Genomic DNA, 21223 nt, shown 5'->3' on the forward strand with positions numbered 1-21223 from the left:
CCCTAAGGCGTCAGAATGCGCTCACTGCGCTAAGAGACTGATCGCCTTTAAAAAAGGACATAGAATCACCCACGAGCACCTATACCTTACCGGCTTAGTGGGGAAAAAAGGGGTTTAACACAGAAGCGCTGATTGCTGTTCTGTTAGCGCTTATAAAGGCACCTCCCTAGGTGAAAATAATAGGAAATCAGACACCTGAAACAAATTAAGAGATTCCCAGACGCCGGGTGCCTTCTAGTGGCAGCCCAAGGCCACTGCACCCCAGACCCATGACACCAGCATATGAATGTAGAATGGTGATCAGACCGTTTGACTACCACAGGTATGCAGTGCCAGTTATCACTTCTTAATACACACCTTCCAGCCAAAGATGAATCAAGACCTTGGTATAATTGATTTTATTGCCCGTCTTTGTTGAATGCTGGATTCTGATTGTTCACTTCAGGCATTTTATGGTCAAGTATTTCTGAATAATGATGCTGCTGTGGGGAACAGACCACTTAAAACTCTTTTCATATGATTGCAGAGAGAAATGTCACAGTAGTCAATTGAACTGTTTCATTGTCTCTAAGAAAATCAGTACATCTTCCGTTATGAAATCCATGTGGCTCTCCTTTTGTGGCATTTCCTAAACATATGTATTTAACATTCTGATATAATTTGAATATCAATATTGCATAAGGAAATAAATATATAAACATTTACTTACTTAAGTGGCCATGAATGGTCAGATTGACCTTCATATATCTTGCTTGTATGCTTCATCATATACGTGTAACATTTTTGTGAAATGACAAGGTTGCCAATGCCATACATGTGTTGCCTTGTAAATCTCATTGTTATTACAGTTACAGTATTACTCTGTGACGTGTGTTAGCTATACAGTATATTCAGTAAGTTTGTAAAAACTCATGCAAAGATTTACAATGATGAAGCGGAAATTGACTGCAAGCAAACTCCAGGTGCTTGCAATGTCACAAGAAGAGAGTGAGACTGAATCACATGCTGGGGAGGAAATTAATGTTAATGATGACATTGATGTCAGCTTTTGCATTGTAAGTAAATAAATATGGCCTGGGTGAACAAAAAGTGTTATATGCGCAATTATTTACATTAAATGCAATGTTTTACACTTAAAGTAATATAGAATGTAGGTAGTTCTAGTGTTAACTTGCTTTGTATCTTACTCCAGTTCTCCCATTAGCTAATACTCCTGAATTGCTCTCTAATGTCTACAAGAATGCAGCTTTAGTTTTTTTGAACTAATAAAATCACATCATATCAGTATTTCAAATTATTGATCGATTTCTTTTGTAAGGTAACTAGCGATGTAATATGGAGGATAATCCACCCCGAGGTCATCAGCTATCGAAAAATAAAGACTTAGGGGGGTTCTTTGCCTCCATGCAGCTTTAATCACAAGCGCAGGAAGAATAGAACTGGCTACACATGCTGACCGTATTCTCCTTTTATACCCCAACTTTCAGCCTATAATACAAATATACTAGCCTGTCGCTCTGGAAGTGCAGTGGGGTGCTGCAGGTCTTCTGCACAGTGATGAGGTGGCAGACCTTGGCGAAGAGCTGGCTCTCAAAGTTTTTTCTCTAGTGGAAGTGCAGCTCTTGAGGTACCCTGAACCGGAAAAACATCAGACACTCCGCCATCAACAACGCTTCTTGTGAGAGAACCATGTATGCCCCTGGTCACTTTGTGAAGTAGTCCATGGCCACCAGCATGGAGCCTGTGCAGAGTCTTGTTTGCCCTAAAATGGCTTACCCCATGGACATGCTGCAGCGCTCTGGACTGGAGGCACCACGGCACTATGAGCTGCTGCGAGTCCCACCACCTGTATAGCAGGTCCAGGTGCAGCATCAAGCAGGCCCTCAAAGCCTACATGAGCTGGGCAGGCTGCATCTCCTTTAATGTGAAAGTGGCACTGACTGCCACTACTCATTCAGGGGCAGTTTCAGGTTCAGGGGTGGTCTCGGGTTCGGAGGCAGTTTCCTGTGCTCACCTCCAGCCTTCCCTCTGTTCAGCGCATTTGCACTGGCTAATGGCACAAGCCGGCAGAAATTGAGTTTTTTTGCCATCACTGTAAACTCCTTTCTCAGTTAGTAACAGCAAAGAAAAATGAATTTTCTTCTGAACTGCATGATGTCATGTGGCTGACGTCTTCACTCTGTAGTCCAGCAGCTAAATTTGTTCAGAGATCGAGTCAGGGGAGGACATTTCAAACACAGCTGGTCAATTATGGGCACCTACGGCCCAGACCAGAGTAGGTCCCCGGTGTGTGATAAGACATGCCATGCTTCAGAACCTATGAGGCTTTAATGAAATAATGATAAATATAATGGTATATGGTATGTAGTATTATTAGCATTTGAATTATGGTTGTACAATGTTGTAGCAGTTCAGAGGAAATTTATAGAAAAACCTTTCTAGTCTATTTTCTTATTGATCTAACATGAACGATTACTATTTTTCTGTTCTATGGTTCTAAAATTAAACTTTATTAAAGCATAGCCAACATATACATTCATGTAATATATATTTTTTTTCTCAAAATATACACCTGACCACCGCAACAAAACTTATCAGAGAGGGCATTAGCATGTGCAGGTAGTGATCAAAACTGTATTCTTTCTGAAAATTCTTGTGGTTTTGTAATGGTGTGAGTCAATTTCCTGGCACACCAATCTCCCTTATTGCACTTTTAATTGTCCAACTGAATATTAAATAAAGTATTTTTATGTATTACACCTGCCGTTGGGGTTGGGGGGGGGGGGGGGGGGGGGGGGGCTCTAACACTCTTTAAGGGCATTAGTTGGGCTCTGCATAGAGAACATGGGAATGGTCAGATAAAGTCTTTTCAGTCAATCTAACCATGCCTTTAATGTATGGTTTGATAAGTCTGCTGAAGAGGATGGAGAGCATTCTTAGAGCACACTCTGGGCAGTCTAGAATCAACAGTTAATCGAGGGAAAATTTAGGCAGATACTGCTATGGTATTGTACTTTGCCAATTACTTCACACTTTCTTACAGCTAACAGCAAATACAGCTACCAATCAAACATGGTGTACAAAGGTCAGATGCACACCAGTCCATTCACTGGTCATATGCAAAATAATGCAACTTGACGGCGCATTGACTGTATGAGACCAGTTCTGCAACATTTCTCATTTCTCTTTACCTCTATGTAAACTGATAAGGACATCAATTTAAATAAAATATATTATTAATTTCAATTTCAAATACTTATTCATAAATGTTACATTTCTTACTTATTTCTATTCATTTAATATGCTCTTGTTTATTTGTGTGTCCTGTAAACCTCTGGACACTGCTGGATTTGCATTTCTTTGAGGCTTTGTCAACATGCTCTGGCTGCAACAAAAGGGTTTGTCATCATGTTTTGCATCAATGTGCGTGTTTCTTTTCCATTTCTTCATGGGAGGAACTGTGACGTTTTGCATATCATGCTCAGCTTATGTGCAGCAATTGCCAGTGGAGCAATGATGCATAGAGCAACGAAGAAAACAAAACTGGTTTCACGCTGAAATGCTGGGACAGAGTTAAAGCCTACTGTAGATATCAAATAATGACTTTTCAGGTAAGGAGATCGACATGTGTGCTTTTAAATAATATAACTTTGTGCTGGAATTTTGAATAGTTCAAGTCAAGTCCTAATTTACACACTTGTCCTTTGGCAGAGGAAATGAGTTGTAATTTAAAGGGAATAATGTAGTTTATCATATTTGCACTGGGAAGAGTACAGAAGAGGAAAGGTGGAAAGGGTTGAAACAGGAGAATATAAGTGCCAGATCAAGATGACTGGGAGAAGTTTTGTTATCAGGTATATTCTCCAACATGCCTTCATTTTGAAATAAATATACATTAGAGATGTTTATGTTTTAAGTTATGCGGTGTAGGGAAATTATGTAATAAAGAATACAGCTGTGTAGTGAATGTACTTTCCCTGACTGTGTATCCTTCTTTTACACAGTGTTGGTAAATACAATGCATGTTAAACACAACCATAGTACTATGCAGAGCACAACTGAAAGCATCAGTAGCCACAAATATAGAACTTAAATGTATTAAGAAATATCTCCAGAATATCAAGGGAGATGTAATTCTGCTTTTCAATTCATTCAAATTAACTGGAATTTAAAGAGCAGCACCATTTTGTAAAATCTGTTTATTAAGAAGCTTTGCAGATGTCATTTGTAAACCCGCGATATGATAAAGCACAACTTTATACTCATAAGACCATACTGAAACTAAAGATGGTCATACAATTAAACCTTTTCCACATTAGCCTTCATCATTTGGTGTTACAACCATGTATTTCACCTAACTACAACCCACTGTGGCTACAAGATTACAGGAGTAAGTTTTTGTTAATTGCTCTCTCTCTCTCTCTCTCTCTCTCTCTCTCTCTCTCTCTCTCTCTCTCTCTCTCTCTCTCTCTCCCTCCCTCCCTCCCTCCCTCCCTCCCTCCCTCCCTCCCTCTCTATGGGAGTTACTATTCATGTATACTGTACAACATTTGAAATGTTGTAATATTTTGTTACGAATGACACTGGGAAAATGCAGGCCTTGTCTATTCGTAAGTTTGACCAGAAAAAATTTCTCCCTCTGCATTCAGCCCCGAAGTTCAAACCGAGTTGAAATGAGAAAGCGGCAGCAGTCACACACTGAAGGACCCCTTCAGGCACCTGGCCACCCAAGGCCCAATACCTGCTGCTTGTGCTGGAGTGGCTGCTGCAAATGCCCCTGGTATGTAACCCGGCCTGTCTGTGCAGCCAGGCCATATTTCACTGCAACTGGTAGATGTGACTTACTCTCGCTCACTCTTTATTGAATGATTGATTGGTTGATTTGAAACATGGCAATTTTAAATACTTCCAACAAGGTCATGTACGACACAATGTGCATCTGAACAGTGGTTGTCATTTATATTACAGGATTAGTTTACCAAAAAATCCATTTTTAACATTTTTTTTATCACTCCACAATATGTGGATGAATAAATACATACACTCTCTAATATTTTCTAGATATCGTATTTGTAAGTTTCCAACACGATTCCAGAAAATGTCTCATTACCCTTTACGTTAGTAAAGAGTGAGGGATGTGAATGGGCATTCTGCCTTTATCTTTACTGTGGTAAATTTTATACAAGATGAACAGTGATCCATTGTTTTAGTTTCCTTGTTGTCTCATTTGCCCGGACAGCACTTCAGGATTTTTTAATTACTGGGGGCAATAATAATAGAAGTACAGAATTGCTTATGCAAAATTTTACAGGACATTCCAGATCAAACATTTGTTTTTAGCATGATTAATTCTTATACCTGCAGAAATACATATACCTTTATATTCTTAATGTAATAAGGTCAAATGACATCTTTAATTTTTTCCTTTAGGAGATTCTATATCAAATCACTTGAAAATAATTTTTTGACAAACACCGAATAAGTACAATACGTATCCTCAACAAAACTTTTTTTTTTTTTTAAATTAGCCTATTAGTGTTTGCTTAGATTCATTTGGAACAGTCAGCTATTTTTCTTCCAGATGTTTTTTGTAGAGTTTTGTTGGGGTTTAAAATGTTCAGATGAATTATATACTAAAATTATATTTTTGATGTACATGTGTTTCTCAGATGACTCTCCCTCTCTTATTTTCTCAGAAGTAATAAAATTAACCTTATTTACCTTATTGAATCTAGCAGGGGGTAACAAATGATTTGATGGCTAGTAATTTGAATGCATAATGTGAGCATAAATTATGTAAATGCTAAGATTCCTGGTTTGAAGCTCTTTGAAAATATAAAACATGGCTATATTTGGAGGTAATCCAGCTCAGCTATCAAAGAAATAAACATGAAAGTTTTTCAACTGTTCCTGACAACGACAGAGGAATTTTCATTTTCAAATAATTGTTAAATTTTGTCAGTTGCGATCTCCACCTATATATTTTCCATGTAATAAAACCAAATAGTTTCAGTTAAAAGTGGAAACCAATGTGGAACTCCAAAAATTGAGATTTCAACGATCAGAACTCCCATTATCTATATACACATTAAGGTTTTTACTTAATGATTTCCATTAAATTTCACAGATTGCCTTGAAATCTCAGATCACAAGGAACACTCTTTGTGCTGCGTATAGCCACGCAGGGTCTCTGACTATTTGAGTTTCCTCCAGAGGGCAATAAATCCATAAAAATTTCAAAGAAGAGAAGACTTTCTGGGAAACCCCAGGATGTTTACCTTGATGTTTGTGAAGGAGGGAGGAGGAGGACAGAGAATACACAGATACATTCCTATGGTCACACAAAGTATATTGCTTGTTTCTCAAAGGTGATAATCTGACACCTATCCAACAGTGGTTTCTACACTTACTGCATATATGCTGGCACACGGAGTTGCTGAAAGAAAGCTGGAATGTGTAGCATAAACACCTTTATTGATTACTTCCTGTGCATCGTGAAAAAAATGAGCCATGAACATTCATTGCCTGAAATGATAATTAATACAATTTTTTGTTCTTGTTGTGAGATGGTTGATATCTTTGAATACATACATACTTAGTGTGACTGCAATATAGTTTGTTGTGTATATACAATTAAACATGCTTCAGATTAAGGTTTCAAAAGTATAGCACTTTCTGTTGAATTAACTTTTTGTGGTAGTGGAGAGTCCTTTTCAAGTCCCCGATCTCTTGGGATGTTCTGACCTGCTTGAAACTGAAGCACACTGAACATACTGCACAAAGATTGCTTTCAGGAGACACTAATCAGATGGATCGCCATGTTACAAGACTACAACGCAGAAGCGTCACTAGGGGGATGTGGGGGGTGCGGACCGCACTGGGTGACATCAGAGGGGAATGACACCGAAATGACTGGCAATAAATTTTTTGTGTAGTGTTGTGTAGCGACGAGTTGAAACAGCTATTTTCTCCGAAGCAGCGGGTGATTTAATTATCGGTATTAATGTGACGAGAAGCGCTTTGAATGCATAACACGCATAACACACAATTCCTTGAATGCATGACACACAATGCCTTGTGCCCACACCCGCCACCCACCCCATCCTCCCCCGGTCAACAACATCCCACAGCACCCCCCCCCCCCCACAACATCGGGTGACACCAATGGTTAACCGTACCAACCCTAGTGATGCCACTGCTGCACTGATCTAGTGTATACCTAGTTTTTGTGGTTTCCAAGACAATGGCAATACGTAGCTGTTTCCATGACCACCTTGCTGAGATTGGGGCCATGGCTACCCTTTGGGAGCAAGGGCCACTTATACATATTGGGCTTCTATAATTTAGTTTGACCTGACAGAGTCGTTGAAAACATCCTAAAAAATGTCACTGGTTAAACTAAACAAGCCTTGCTATTTTTTTGTTTACATTCCTGATGCCGGGTTTCAAAATGTCAGGTTTATTGTCCTGCAAAAAAGATATATCTCTACTCCTCATCAAAAATAATATGCAAAAATGCAAAGTGAATGCCTTTAAGAAAATAATTCATTATCACATTACTTCTTTATGCTAAATTGTTTTGTTATGAATTGTCATACTAGACATTACATAAAATAATTTTCTCCATCTCATATGCTCCAAATACTCGAAGTATGGAAATGCTGAGTTAGTTTTTCAAATACATTAAATATTGTAGAAGTTAGCTATGATGACATTGGTTGTTTTCTCTTTGAGTAGGTTATATTTCATTAATTGTATTAATCTAGGGGATTGTAAAATTGGAGACAGGCAAAGACGAGGGACAAGACAAATTACTGTATGTTATTTTCAGTCTTTGTAATAATATGGTCAGATCTTTCAGAGAATGTTTGAGTTAATCCAAAAAATTGTTTAACTGAATTGCATGTACTCAAAAATCAATACATGCATTTTTATTGGAAATAGGGATAGGGAAACCATGGCAGCTTCTCTAGAGACAGGACACACTTACTCAGATAGATGGCAAGATATATCAGTTCATTACAGGACTGATCCATTACTGATCCTGGGATTTACCTTTTGTGCTGGAAACACTCTTTACACCTCCTGTTGAACCATTAATCCAGGTCTATTCAAAATGGCCCCAACTAAAAACAGCATTTCTCCTCATTATTCAAGCCGCAAAGCAAGCTAATGAAATCCACACCTTCTCTTCTCTTGGACCCCTGTATGTATGAGATGGAGACCAGATGATTCTGGTGTGACCTTGTGGCCAAACCAATCATTCTTACCAAAGGTGTTTTCACCTCTTTGCATTAATCGGTCCTTTAACTTAGCGATATCCTCCAGCCCATTCAAAGTGTAGAGGATGGGAGGAAACGCCTTTTATTTTTTGCAAGCTCTCAGACATCACATATATTTCTACAAATTTTGGATGAACGCCAGAGCGTAGTCATGTGGAAAAGAAGACTGGTGGGCTGGTGTGTGATTTCTCGCACCATGGGGGTTTTGCCACCCTGCATTGTTCACATATTAATTTTGGGAATTAATTCTCAACCTTTTGTAGCCCTCTGGTGGTCCTCCAGAACTATCAGAACTAGAGCTGCTTCAGTAACATTTCAGAAACAGTGATGTTGTAGACTAGTGTTCCACGGTATACCGAAACTTCGGTACTTTTTCAGTTTGGTATTAGAATTTTCCGACGTTCGGTACTTTTAGGTCAAATGCAAAAGCCAGGGAAATGTGTGTCCCGCATTACTGATTGAGAGGATGAAAGGTGTAATTTGTCTGGATCTTCGCTAGATGGCAGTAGCAACTAAGGTAGCCAAGTCAGGTGATGTGCACTTGTGCATTCATCCTCGTTGATACAGTGCAAGCTTCGATTTAGTTGACTTCAGTAGCGATAGGTGTTCTAATTTGGAAATATTTTATTATAGGAAGATGCTATATTGTCATTAAAATATGTTGTTTTTAGATATATTTTAAAGTGAAAGTTTTAAAGATTCTTTAGTATACAGTTGTTTAATTTTTGAAATATATTTAATATATTTTTCTATTGTTTAGTGTTCTAACACTATAGGCCTATGCTTATTAATATGTTGAACAGGCTTCAACTTAAAGGTTGTTAATAAACCAGGTTGTTAATAAACCATGAATTCGAAAATGAGGTCAACCCATGTGGACATTACATTTCTAATCTATCAAGGTAATTTCAGCATCGTTAGGTACCGAGTATCGAATCAGTATCGTTTGAGTTTTGAGTATCATTTCAGTATCGAGTATCATGATACTAAACCTGCTATCGGTATCAAAGTCAAAATTTTGGTATCGTGACAACACTATTGTGGACACGGGGGAACATGTTTAACAGCATGATTGCTAATATTAAAATTTCTGAGGGTAGGCATGCCAATAATTTTGGGTACTAAACTGGAGATAATCCACAATGATAATAGTGCCCCATTATATGAGGAATCACATTTGTTTTCAGTGTTTAGAATTTGAAGTATTTGTTGGCACATCTTTTTGCCTTCCACATACAGTCTGCCTGTCAATCACAGAGTTGTGTTGGTTTCTCTGTCAGGAATGAAGACAGGGTGGGTCGCACTGAACAGCAGACGTGTACTAAAATGGACAGTATTGAAGCGACAAACGAGCAGTAAGTATACATAAGTAGTCAAGTGTCAGAAATATTTAATACAACTGAGAATTTCACTGTCATAAGAATGAGAATATCTCTGAAAGGTTGATTGGCTCTGCAGTGAGTCATTGGCAGAAAAAATATTTTGTATTTTCTTTTCAATAATTATTTCAGCCTCTTCAGTAGGTTGTGATTGCATGGTTCCGTGTTTCTGTTTTTGTTTTTCCTTTTTGCGCCGCCAGATGGCGGTACTTCAGTTTTGTATTTCTGTTCGTTCCCTCATTGGTTTCTCCTGTGTCAATTGTATTATTGTTTTCTATTATTCAATCATTGTTTCTGTTCATGTCTTGTTATCCAATCCCTCTCTTGTTTTATTATGTATTGAGTTCACCTGTGTCTGGTTTATTTAAGTCCTTTGTTTCCCTGACTCGGGTGCTGGTTCCTTGTGTTTCTGACTCTGTGTTTCCGCCTGTGTGTTTCTGCCTGCGCTCCTGCCTGTTACTGCCCTGCCGGAGTTCTGTTTCCGTTTTTTTGGACTTTGTTAAATTCCGCATTGTTCTGAAGTTTTGTTGTATTTTTTGAGACTTGCACTGTGTGGCCTTGTTTTTGGTTTCCTGGGTTTTGTTCATATTAACCCCTTGGAGCACAAGCCAAATCTGTACAATCCTTGCCCATTTAGGGGGTACCATATTTAAAGCTTTATAACTTCAGATGTGAACACCACATAAACTTGAAAAATGGCTTAAATGAAGCAAGACATTTGTACCACTTACAATACTAGCCTAGAAATGCAATTGTCTAGGCAAAAAATCAAAAATGAATTCGCTCTTTTTTAGTTCGCAATGAAATACTGAGAGATTGCATATATACAGCAAGTTAAACTATACACAAGTTCATAAAATCTAAGGGTAGATATGTAGAACTACTAAAGATCTATGAAAAACTAAGCAGTATACCCAGCATCTGTAACAGTTCGGGGGGTGGGACCCAGGCGCAGAGTGGGAAAAAACACAGAACTCAAAAAGTTTATACAACAAGACTTTACTAAAAATAAAAAGCAAAACAACCAAAGAGCCACGAGGGGCATAAGACGAAAACTAAAAAAATACAAGAACAGAACTACACCAGTACGAAAAACAAACGGCAGAAACGCACAGAAACACACAAGCGGAAACAAAGTAAAAAACACAAACCGGTCAAAAACATAGGCGGGAACAAAACAGATCTCAGGAACAAACACAGGAACAAGAAAATGAAAAAATCCAAAAACACCAGAACACCAGGGCATAGGCACGAACACATGGATTACGAACAAACAATCAGAACGAACCACAAGGATCCAGCACCTGAGTCAAGGGAGGAGGAAACTTAAATAGAACAGACACTGACGAGACACAGGAGGGCACCATGAACAATCAGGCCACAGAGAGGGAAGGGAAAACGAGACAAGCAGCAACCAATAATAGAACAATTGAAAACAATCAAACAATTAACACAGGGGGAGCAGGACACAAAACAGAAGTGCCGCCATCTGGCGGCCCAACAGGGAAAACGCAGACAGAAACACAGGACCATGACAGCATCTCCAAATCTATCCAAAATGTCTAAATTATGCATTGCTGTAAATCACAACATATTCCCGTATTTCACTACAAATCAACTGTTTTTACTCAAGAAACTCACTGTTGCATCATTTTCAAGCGGGAATTACAAGCTTTCCATCAGTACAGTGGTCTAAAATAGCTAGGGGTCCAGAAACATCCAAAATCTCTCCAAAAAGGAATATAATACTTTTTTGTCCATTGTAAGCATATAAATGAGCCCCTTATGAAGATTTAAGATGAAATATTGATATCAGATTTACAAATAATGCAAAAATATTGTCACACAATGTTGTACATTACCTAAATGTGTAATAATTAACTCTTGTATGTATTTCTATACTCTGTACTCTCGTATGTTTTCTTGTATGGGGATGGGACGATATGAAAACAATTTTCAACCGTCCACCATGTTTTGGCAATGTCCAAACACTCTCGTCATCACGGTTACATGCATCACAAAAACTACTAGACTACCAACGAACGCTTACATTACAGTGTGAAATATCCTCATTATAAAATACCATTAACCTATTTATATAAGACACTCAATTAAAAAAATAACGTATATAACTGAAATATTTTGAGCAGTAATACTTACAATGATGAAATCTTATCTGTTTTCAGTAGATATAGACAGAGACAGTAAATCAATGATAGGCTATAGTTCGATCCGCTTCTGTCTTACACCAGAAAACGATGTCAGCTTGGTCTATCAGCAAACGTATGGCTTAGCTATGCCCAGAAGTCCTCAATAATAATAGCATTTTCCAAGAAATTACGAAAATCGTTGACAACGTTTCGGTGCAGGGTCATTTACTGCTACCATAGAGTGAATGCGATCATAACAACACTTTCTATTACGCTGGCCTATAAAACGCTATTCCAAAAGCAATATTAGACATGTTATTCATCGTTAGAAAGCTTATACTCTCACCTACTGAATAAATGAATTGTCAATCAAGCCAGACTGTACTAAAAAGGGCAACAACGCCGTGAACAACACATGTGGTATTACGCACAGCTATTTTGGAAGGTACCCAGGCATCCCAAATGCGCGTATATTTCACAAACGGATTGTACAAGACAATATATGACCACTCAGTCTCGTAAAACCAACGGTAAGGTTGTATATTTATTCAATATTTAGTCCCAGACATTGTCTGTAGAATGACATGGTATCTTTAAAAAAACCTTTTTCTCGTTTATTTAGTTATTCAGTGAGCAGGTTTTCACTGCTGTATTGGCATATCATAGGGCTATTGTTGGGTTTATATTGTTGCTATGACAGAATACGATTTTTTAGTGGTGAAAGAATATTTTTATGAACACCAAGATAGACAATATTGCCCATTATGTCATGGGTGGGGGATGTAGTTGCAGATGAGACTGCAGGGAGGGCTTGTGTGTTAAATGAACGACCAGAGCGACAATGGTGGTGCTGCAAAACTGCCTATTGGGCACAGTTGTCGTGCATTGACTACTAATGAAACTAAAACAACGCGTTTCTGTTTTTAACTCATACTTTGGTTGCAGTAGTACTGAATGTCTGAGTTTAGTAATCTCCGCATGCCGGCATGCCGACCACTAGGGGCTTTGCGCTAAGAGGTTAGTAAAATCTCAGTTTGAATTTACCTTTTGGAGTTTTTTACTCTGCGTTTGGGTCCTACCTACCCGTTACCTGACACTTTTTCACCAACTTCTCAAATGACTTCATTACTAATGAGGTCAGTGCCACTGGCCTGAAGTCATTGAGGACCTTGGGTGATGTTTTTTTTGCTACTAGTACAATAATAGCCTGTTTCCACAGTATGGACACTTTCTGCAGGTTCAAAGACAATTTAAAAATGTAGTGTAAAATACCACAGAGTTGTTCAGCACAAGAATGCAAGACCTGCCCACTAATGCAATCAAGTCCAGACTTTTCCTAACTTTAGTTAGTTTGAAAATGTTTCTAACACTCTCAGCATCAAACTCAATCTGAGTAGTAGCAGTGACCCTCTTTTGGGTCTCCCTGATCTCAGCGCTAAAGTCGTGGTTATCAAATCGTAGAGAAAAACCATTTATTCCATCTGCCAGCTCTTTATTAGTTTTAAAACCGTGAATATTCATCACGTTTTTGGATTTGTTCCCTTTGTCCTGCAACCCAGGTTTTCATTCCGTTCCAAGCCAATCTCAGATTATTTGAACCAAGCTCACCCTCAATTTTCTCCTTATACTTTAATTTGGCCTTTGCAATCTCTGACCTGACCTCACTGCTTTCTCTTATTGCAACATAGTTACCTTGCTGGAAAGCATCATGCTTCTTGGCCAATAAACCATTTCAATGACTTATTAACCCACGGCTTATAGGATAAATTTTCACTGATTTGTAAGGAATCACAAGGTCCTCACAGTAGGTAATATAGCTGCAAACCACCTCTGTCAGTTCATCAATGTTGTCACACGAGTTCTGAAACACAGACCAGTTAGTGCAGTCAAAACAGCCCTTTAAACGCTCACTGCTGTCATCAGTCCACACTTTCACTTGACGCACATGCGCCTTCTCTCTCTTCAGTACCGTCTTATAGATCGGCATGAGCTGAACAATGTTATCGTCCGAATGTCCAAGCGGGGGTTTTGCTACGGCCTTATACGCGCCTTAACTGAGCAATAACATAAGTCCAAGATTTTGTTACTGCAAGTAGGACAGGTGACATACTGGTGAAAACTGTTCAGTGATTTTTTTAAGTTAGTGATTAAAATCTCTGAGAATCAGGTTGGGCGCATCGGGGGAAAGCAGCTGTAGATTATGGCTCATCGAAGAAATTTGGTCAGCTGCCTTAATTGCATTGGCTTTTGGATGATTGTACACAACTGTCACAAAAATCTGAGGGAATTCTCTTGGTAAATAAAATGGTCTTACTGACACCGACAAGTTCAACATCAGGCAGACAAAGTCTCTCCCATACAGTAATGTTGCTGCACCATCGTTGATTAACGTACAGGCAGACCCCGCCCCCCTGAGATTTCCCTGTTACACCACTGTCTCTGTCAAGTCGGAGGGGTGTGCCAAAACCCCGAATTGCCAAATCCGAGTTCACCTCTGAGTCAGTCAGTCAGGTCTCTGTAAAAGCCAAGAGACAGGCATCTCTGTACCCATGGAGATAGTTTACACTCGCCTGCAGTTCATCTGTTTTATTCCTTAGGGACTGTACCTTACCGAGGATGATTGAAGGCAGGGGAACCTTGTGTATTTGTTGCTTTTTAGATCTCAGGCGGACCCCGCCCCTCTTCCCCCACTTACTGATCCGGCCTGTTTGTTTATCATTTTGATTGTTGTTTTGTCTCTTAACATCGACTGCATCACTGCTCTGTAGTAGTAGTGGATAGATGGATTTATCCACCAGATGCGGCTGGTTCCATCGTAGCAGGAACTCGCGTGAGTAGTAGATTTGACTTGCTTGAACGAGACGCGTTTCATCCAGGCTTTGCGTGAAGTTGAGAAAAGTCAGTAAAAGTAGTAGGAAAAATATATCCATTGTTGATCAATCTCACGAAAAAGTCACAAAACATTAGACAATAGACAAGAAAAGACTCACTTGAGACTATGATAAAACAAATAAATGCAGTAACACCGCATGAGACACAAACACGTGCTGCTGGTCGCTACAAGAGCAGTGCCCCGATGTGGAGACATAGCGTCTTTCTTATCCCTCTCAACCAGGACAGAGGGAGATTTGTATGAGTTATAGAAATTTCTGTTTACGTAGGCAAATGGTGGAACCATCAAAGTTACAGTACACACATTGGTTATACTTGCATTGATATTAAAATGAGCAAACATTCCAATTTACCCATGGTTTACCAGGGATTATAGCTCTGCTAGAACACTGTATTGACCAATGAGCATCCAGGACTGGAACTATCCATTTTATAAAGCAGCATTATGTTAAGCATAAGTAACATGATACAATATATGATCACAGTATCTATCCAAAAACACTGAAGGATACCAAATGTTGACATCTAGAATCAACATAGTTAAGGACTTGCACATAATAGCTGTGGAAGATGGGTATTTGTGGCTATAAGTGTGTAATTGGTACTTGAAGCTATTATTATTATGAGCCCACACAGCTTTGCTGCTTGAGCACAATTTTTTTTTTTTTCATAAAAATAAGTACCATTATTCTTCCCAAAAACAGAATGACAGCAAAATTTGTAAATTGTACAGCTGTGAAACTTGGCAGGTATGTTCCGATGCCCCCCCCCCACTACTCAGATTAGCCTGGTGGTAGCACTGTAACATCCCCTGCCCCTCCTCCCCGCCCCCCAATTCCTCGGCTCATGTCAAACAAAATGTATATTCATGATTCAATTTGCAACTGCCAAAATTTTCTTTCGTTTTGAATTTTTTGCTAAACCTACTTTCAGAAATTAGTCGTAGACCATTAAGCTGAGTGTCACCAAATTAAGCTAGAAAGAATCTTTGGATGTATGCAAGTTGGCGCCTCTGCCAATAGGTGGCCCTACGAGAATCAACAAATGCCTATAACTCTACAAGCGTTTGACCAATCAGGCTGACATTCTGTATCCTATATCTGTGTGTAAGACCCCACTAGTGGTTCTAAGGAATAAAATATATATCTTTAAACATGGCTACCATCACCCTATCAGATATCAGCAGCCATTTGACAGGCTTAGCAATGGCCGGTCATCATGAATCTTGGTTAGTATACTTCAAATTTGGGATCAGTCAGCCATTGGGGGGGGGGTATAGTAAATTTTCAAAGAGCATATTATTGGTTATGGTCAATGGAAAGTCCTACATCTTACATCAGTAAATCTTGCTCTTTCAGATGAGCAACCATTTTTTTACCCGTCATTTAGAATTTTTGACATTACCAACTTTTTTGAGCTAGTCCTAGGTTATTAAGATGACTATCACCAAGTTGTTTTCAAAAGAATGTTGAACTTTCAGAATAATATGGCCATGGTATACAAGTCAATAGTTGTGGGCGTGTCCATTTTTGAATAAAACGGCTGTAATTCATGAATGCTTTGTCAGATAATCATGAAGCTTGGCAGACATGCACAGTGAATGCCTCTGAGGTGATCTTTAGCCAATAGGTGGTGCTGTAAGAGACAAGTAAATAAAAATGCCTCTAACTCAATTGCTTAACCAATCAAGTTGAATCTTTGCATCCTTTGTCTTTGTGTCAGTTTGCCATTGGATGTACAATGATAAAGTCATATCCAAAAAAATATGGTGGACATCAGCCAACCAGTTGTCAGTGGGCATGTGATAGGCTTAGCGATGGCTGGCCACATGAAACTTGTATGTATGTCGACCTCTAAGCTAGGGAATACCATGTCAAATTTTGGGACATGCAGAGACTGAATATATTTGGATCTTTCATCCAGTATATGTCCTTACAGCTTAAAAATGTGTCAGTGCTGCATGCTGCTTAGACCCTGTTAATTATCACTTTTGGTTATTATTAACTTGCAGCCAGTTGAAGCAAGAGCAGGACTGCTGCAGCTCAATATGGTCCATAAGATCATATATGGTAGGGCTCCAAAGTATTTTACGAATTATTTTATGAAGGTGGGGGAGGGACATGGCCATAACACTAGAGCATGTATTGCTAACCTGAGCCTTAGTAGGTTCAAGACTAAGATGGGCAGGGTCTCTTTTTTGTACTTTGAGTGAAATAAATTGCCACTTTCAATTAAAATCAACAGTAACCCATTCACCTTCAAAACAATGATCAAAGAAAAGCTGTTGGAAAATATCCCCATATAAGTGACTGGCTTACTATTTGTATTAGGCTCATTTTGTTTATATAGCACTGTGAATCAAAATGGGCGTAAATTGTATGCGATGTAAAAAAAAGTAGTTATAGTATGATTATGTATTTTAGACTGTAGTAAAAGTTATAGTACGATTATGTTTTTTTGACTGTGGTAAGAATCTTTGTATGTCGTGTTGTTCTTTTGAAGCCTGATATTATGTTGCTATGGCTGATGGAACATCAAGGACCACGATGGAAATAAGTCTAGGACTTTTTCGTGTTATCCTTGACAATTTCTTCACATGCAAGTCTTTTGATACATGTGTTTTAATTTTGTCAAAATAAACTAAACTATTATTATTATTATTATTATTCACAGTGCACATCTAGCATGGTTACACAATTGACATGATCAAATGTATGCAACAGAATATCACAAATTATTTGTAATTCTATAAAACACATTAGCCATTTTAACCGTTGAAGGTCTTCTGCAACTGAAATATCCATTAAGGAGGGAGGTCAGTTTGACCTCCAACGATCAAAAAATTGCCTCTTTTCTGTTTTATATCTTCTCATGTAACTGGGTATTGCTTATGTATTTTTTTCTGTTGGGCACAAATTTTCAATGTGTCACAATGTAATCATGTTAGATACCTCAAGACCTCAAGACTCACTGATATCAAGAAAGTAATAACAGATAAGGACGTATAGCCTATTTATGTAATGCATTACCTCTGAAATATGTTATTAAATGCTATTACAAAGGCTTTGCATTTTTATGTACTTCATGTCTCAGGTACACTTTGCCAAGTCGGGGCAAGTAAAAATTTAGTTTGTACAATTTGCTTTCTTACCAACTGGGCAAATGTGACAAAACCTGTTGTTGAATTTCCAAAGAAAGGATTTTAATTCTTTAAATTGGTGTCAAGACGTTTAGTTACTGTTGTGGTTGTAGTTGCTGTCATGTTTTTCCTGATACAGTAAGTAATTCTACAATAGTCTTGGCACATCTCATTTGCAGACCAAAAATGTGTCAGGTTTCCTTGAAGGGAAGAAATACTGTGAGTCAGAATGGGTTTTGTGTCCTCAGGCATCCCACATTGGAAGAGGTCATAGCGTGGTCACGCAGCTTTGAGAAAATGATGTATACCCAAGAAGGCAGGGCGATCTTCGGGGAATTCCTGCGCTCTGAGTACAGTGAAGAGAACCTGCTTTTCTGGCTGGCCTGTGAAGACTTGAAGCAGGAGAAGAACCTGCCTGTGATCAGTGAGAAGGCCAGAATCATTTATGAGGATTATGTTTCCATACTTTCTCCAAAAGAGGTATACTATTGCATCTTCATTAAACTGTTGTACAATATATTACGTTGTGGTCCACAGCTCATCTCTGGCAGCTTCATAAAAGGTGCAATGTGCAAGTTTTCACTCTAGTGGCAGTGAATGCAACATATATGAATATTCAAATTAAAATACAACAGACGTGACTGCCATATTGGGAAAACAAACCAATTATGCAACCTGACAGCTGGTTGAAATCACAAAAAAAGGCTAGGAGACCAAAATAGTAATATAACTTGCTTCGAAATTCAGAAATAATAATTATTTTCCATCCAGGTAACGTTAGACATGTTCAACTGTTAGACAGCTATCATTATTATAATATTCATTCTCCAATATAATTTTCATAGTTTGGTTAAAAAAACCAATGGGCTCTCTAACTAGAGTGCTAGCACAATATTAAGAAAATTAGCAAAAGATCTTTCAGAAAAAGGAGAACATTTTCTTGTGCAACACAGCCGAAGTCTGGTTAATAGCTACAAATGCAGTATAAATCAGTATAATAATTTAAGTAAATAATTGGTCAGTTCATAATAATAATAATAATAATAATAATAATAATAATTGTCAGTTATTGTAGACTTACAAGTGGTCTGTTCATTGCCATTTCAGTCGTCAAGGCAGGGAATTTTTGCTTTCATTTAAGAATAGAAACATGAGAGGAACCTTTTGAAAACACATTTTATAGCTTTGTACATGTACTCTATCCATGTGTGTACTTTTAGTTTATGATTATCTGAGCATTTCTTTCTCTCAGATACTGAGAAGGCTGGTGACTGTATTGTCTGTCATTGTGATTGTACTAGTTACTGAACATAAGATAGGCAATACGATTTGAGACTGGAAATAAGATTTGACAGGCTTTTTTGGCATGCCTAAGTTTGTCATCGCATTGAGGTCATTTTATTTCTGAGCAATGATCTGGTCTGAACAGAGCCGTTTAAAAGGAAAACTGAAAGCACAATTTTGTTAAATTTCTCCCATTGAATTTCATTCTTTGTTAGCTGAAGTTGTCACAGTAATTGATCAATTTGCCTTTGAAAAAGCTGCATATTGCATCTTTACGCTCACTCTTACAAAAAACAGTTTTGAGAAAAGTAATGATTTCAATGTGAGACTAAAGCTTAGTAATTACACTATTAATAATGGGTCAACTAATGGTTGTGTACCTAATGATGATGTGTTAAATGTACCTCATTTGTCAGGCTTTTAACATACACCGTGGGTTTGCATGATGTTTGAAAAAGTCGATTTATTGTTTTAATCCGGCTAAAACTTGACTAACATACCTAGATAATGCGGGTGGGGGTCGATTTACTACGGCATATATATGCTTCAATAGGCCACAAATTATATCCCTCTCTATGTAGTTGTCGTCGGGCTGTTCTTGCTGACACAGTCTGATCACGTCCTGCATTGACATAAGGGAGGGTTACTCTTTTGTATTTCCTTACATATAGCACTAATACACAAGCATCACGGTCATCGAATGTGCGCTTTTCTCCGCAATTTCCGACCATATTTACTTTCACATAGATATAAATGCAGGTGTCAGGGCCATCTGGGTAGTGTAGAGGTAAAAGCACTCGCCTACCACCGCAGAGACCTGGGTAAAATCCCCGGCAGCGGTATTTCCGGCTTTGTCAGACGTTCCTACGTACACAGTTGGCAGTGTTCGCGGGTGGGAAGCCAGTGAGAGTATGAGTCCTGATTATTGCATTAGCGACTCCTACTGGTTGGTCAGGGCACCGAGCGCACAGAGGGGATTTGGGGGAGATATACGCTCTCCCAAATGAAACTCCCCGCTGTCAGGGGAAAAGAAGTGTGAATGTATCGGAGGAGGCATGTGGTAGTCTACACCCTCCTCAGACCAACAGAGGATAGCATCGACCAGGACTGTGATACACACAGGGAATTGGTATAACAACAAAAATTGGAGGAAAATGGGATAAAAATGGCAAAATAAAATAAATGCAGGTGTCACTTTAGTCACTATTCCCATTGAAACACTGGCCAGTTGAACAGTATAAATGACTGAAGCTCCTGCCATTTGTGCACCAATAATGAACCATCTTTCAAAGTCACTTAAGCCGCGTTTCCACCAAAAGTACCCGGAACTTTTAGCCCCAGGAACTACTTTTCAAGGAACTAAAAGGTTCCTTCAGCCCATGGTTGTCTGCGTTTCCACCGCAGTCTAAAGTCCCGTGAAGATTAGGCAAATTAGCCCACTGACGTATGAAAAAGCGACGTTGTCGTCGGTCCATCTGTCCTATGATTTCTTCTGTAACCCCATACTACCACCGAAGTAGCCTACATTATTTTCTAATAACCGGGACAGTCCGGAGGGGTTTATTCCACTTATATACAACGGGCTACCAACAATGACTGTATATGGTTACTTTTGTATTTATTGATTTTTATCGATTTAATCACCTGGAATTGAAATATTCTTCTGCAGCCGTTTGGGCATATTTTACCGTTGTCAAGCAAAACTGTCGTTGGTAGTTGAACTTGGACCGTTATGCAACAAATAGGATATAACAGGCCAATAGTCAGATTGTAACGGTTTTATATATCCTCTCAAACACATTCGTTATGTTTTTATGCGAACATTCACTTTCATGTCTTGACATCCGAGGCGACAGAATGCATTCACATTTCCAATATAACTGGCAACAACAGCAGAAAACATGCACACGTTGTAAAAAATTTGCTGTTTGATTACTTTCTCATCGTCAATTCCATATAGGCTAATCGCAAAATGACAAGAATAGAACGAAAACTCAGACTTGCGTGAAAATTTAAATTAGCAGTGGTACAGCCACCGTTTGCTTTCCTTCGAAGTTACTGCTAGCCGAGCAGCGAAGTGTGCCCTCCAGATGCGAA

The 21223-nt window shown here is 38.7% G+C and overlaps 1 protein-coding gene across 3 annotated transcripts in view; it reads left to right on the forward strand.

Moving 5' to 3' along the window:
- Positions 1–21223, forward strand: part of LOC118221872 (regulator of G-protein signaling 17-like) — a 48237-nt gene that overhangs the window by 17833 nt on the left and 9181 nt on the right. Inside the window, exons 1-4 of one of the 3 annotated variants that reach the window (XM_035407299.1) lie at positions 2814–3611; positions 4650–4780; positions 9563–9637; positions 18091–18322. In XM_035407299.1, coding sequence (XP_035263190.1) covers positions 3600–3611; positions 4650–4780; positions 9563–9637; positions 18091–18322 — 450 coding nt within the window. In that variant the 5' untranslated portion in view covers positions 2814–3599. Of the gene's footprint in view, positions 1–2813; positions 3612–4649; positions 4781–9562; positions 9638–18090; positions 18323–21223 lie in introns of those variants that run through there. The other 2 variants (XM_035407300.1, XM_035407301.1) reach the window with 2 other exon arrangements.

The sequence above is a fragment of the Anguilla anguilla genome, chromosome 2 (assembly GCF_013347855.1).
Source record: "Anguilla anguilla isolate fAngAng1 chromosome 2, fAngAng1.pri, whole genome shotgun sequence".
NCBI lineage: Eukaryota > Metazoa > Chordata > Actinopteri > Anguilliformes > Anguillidae > Anguilla > Anguilla anguilla.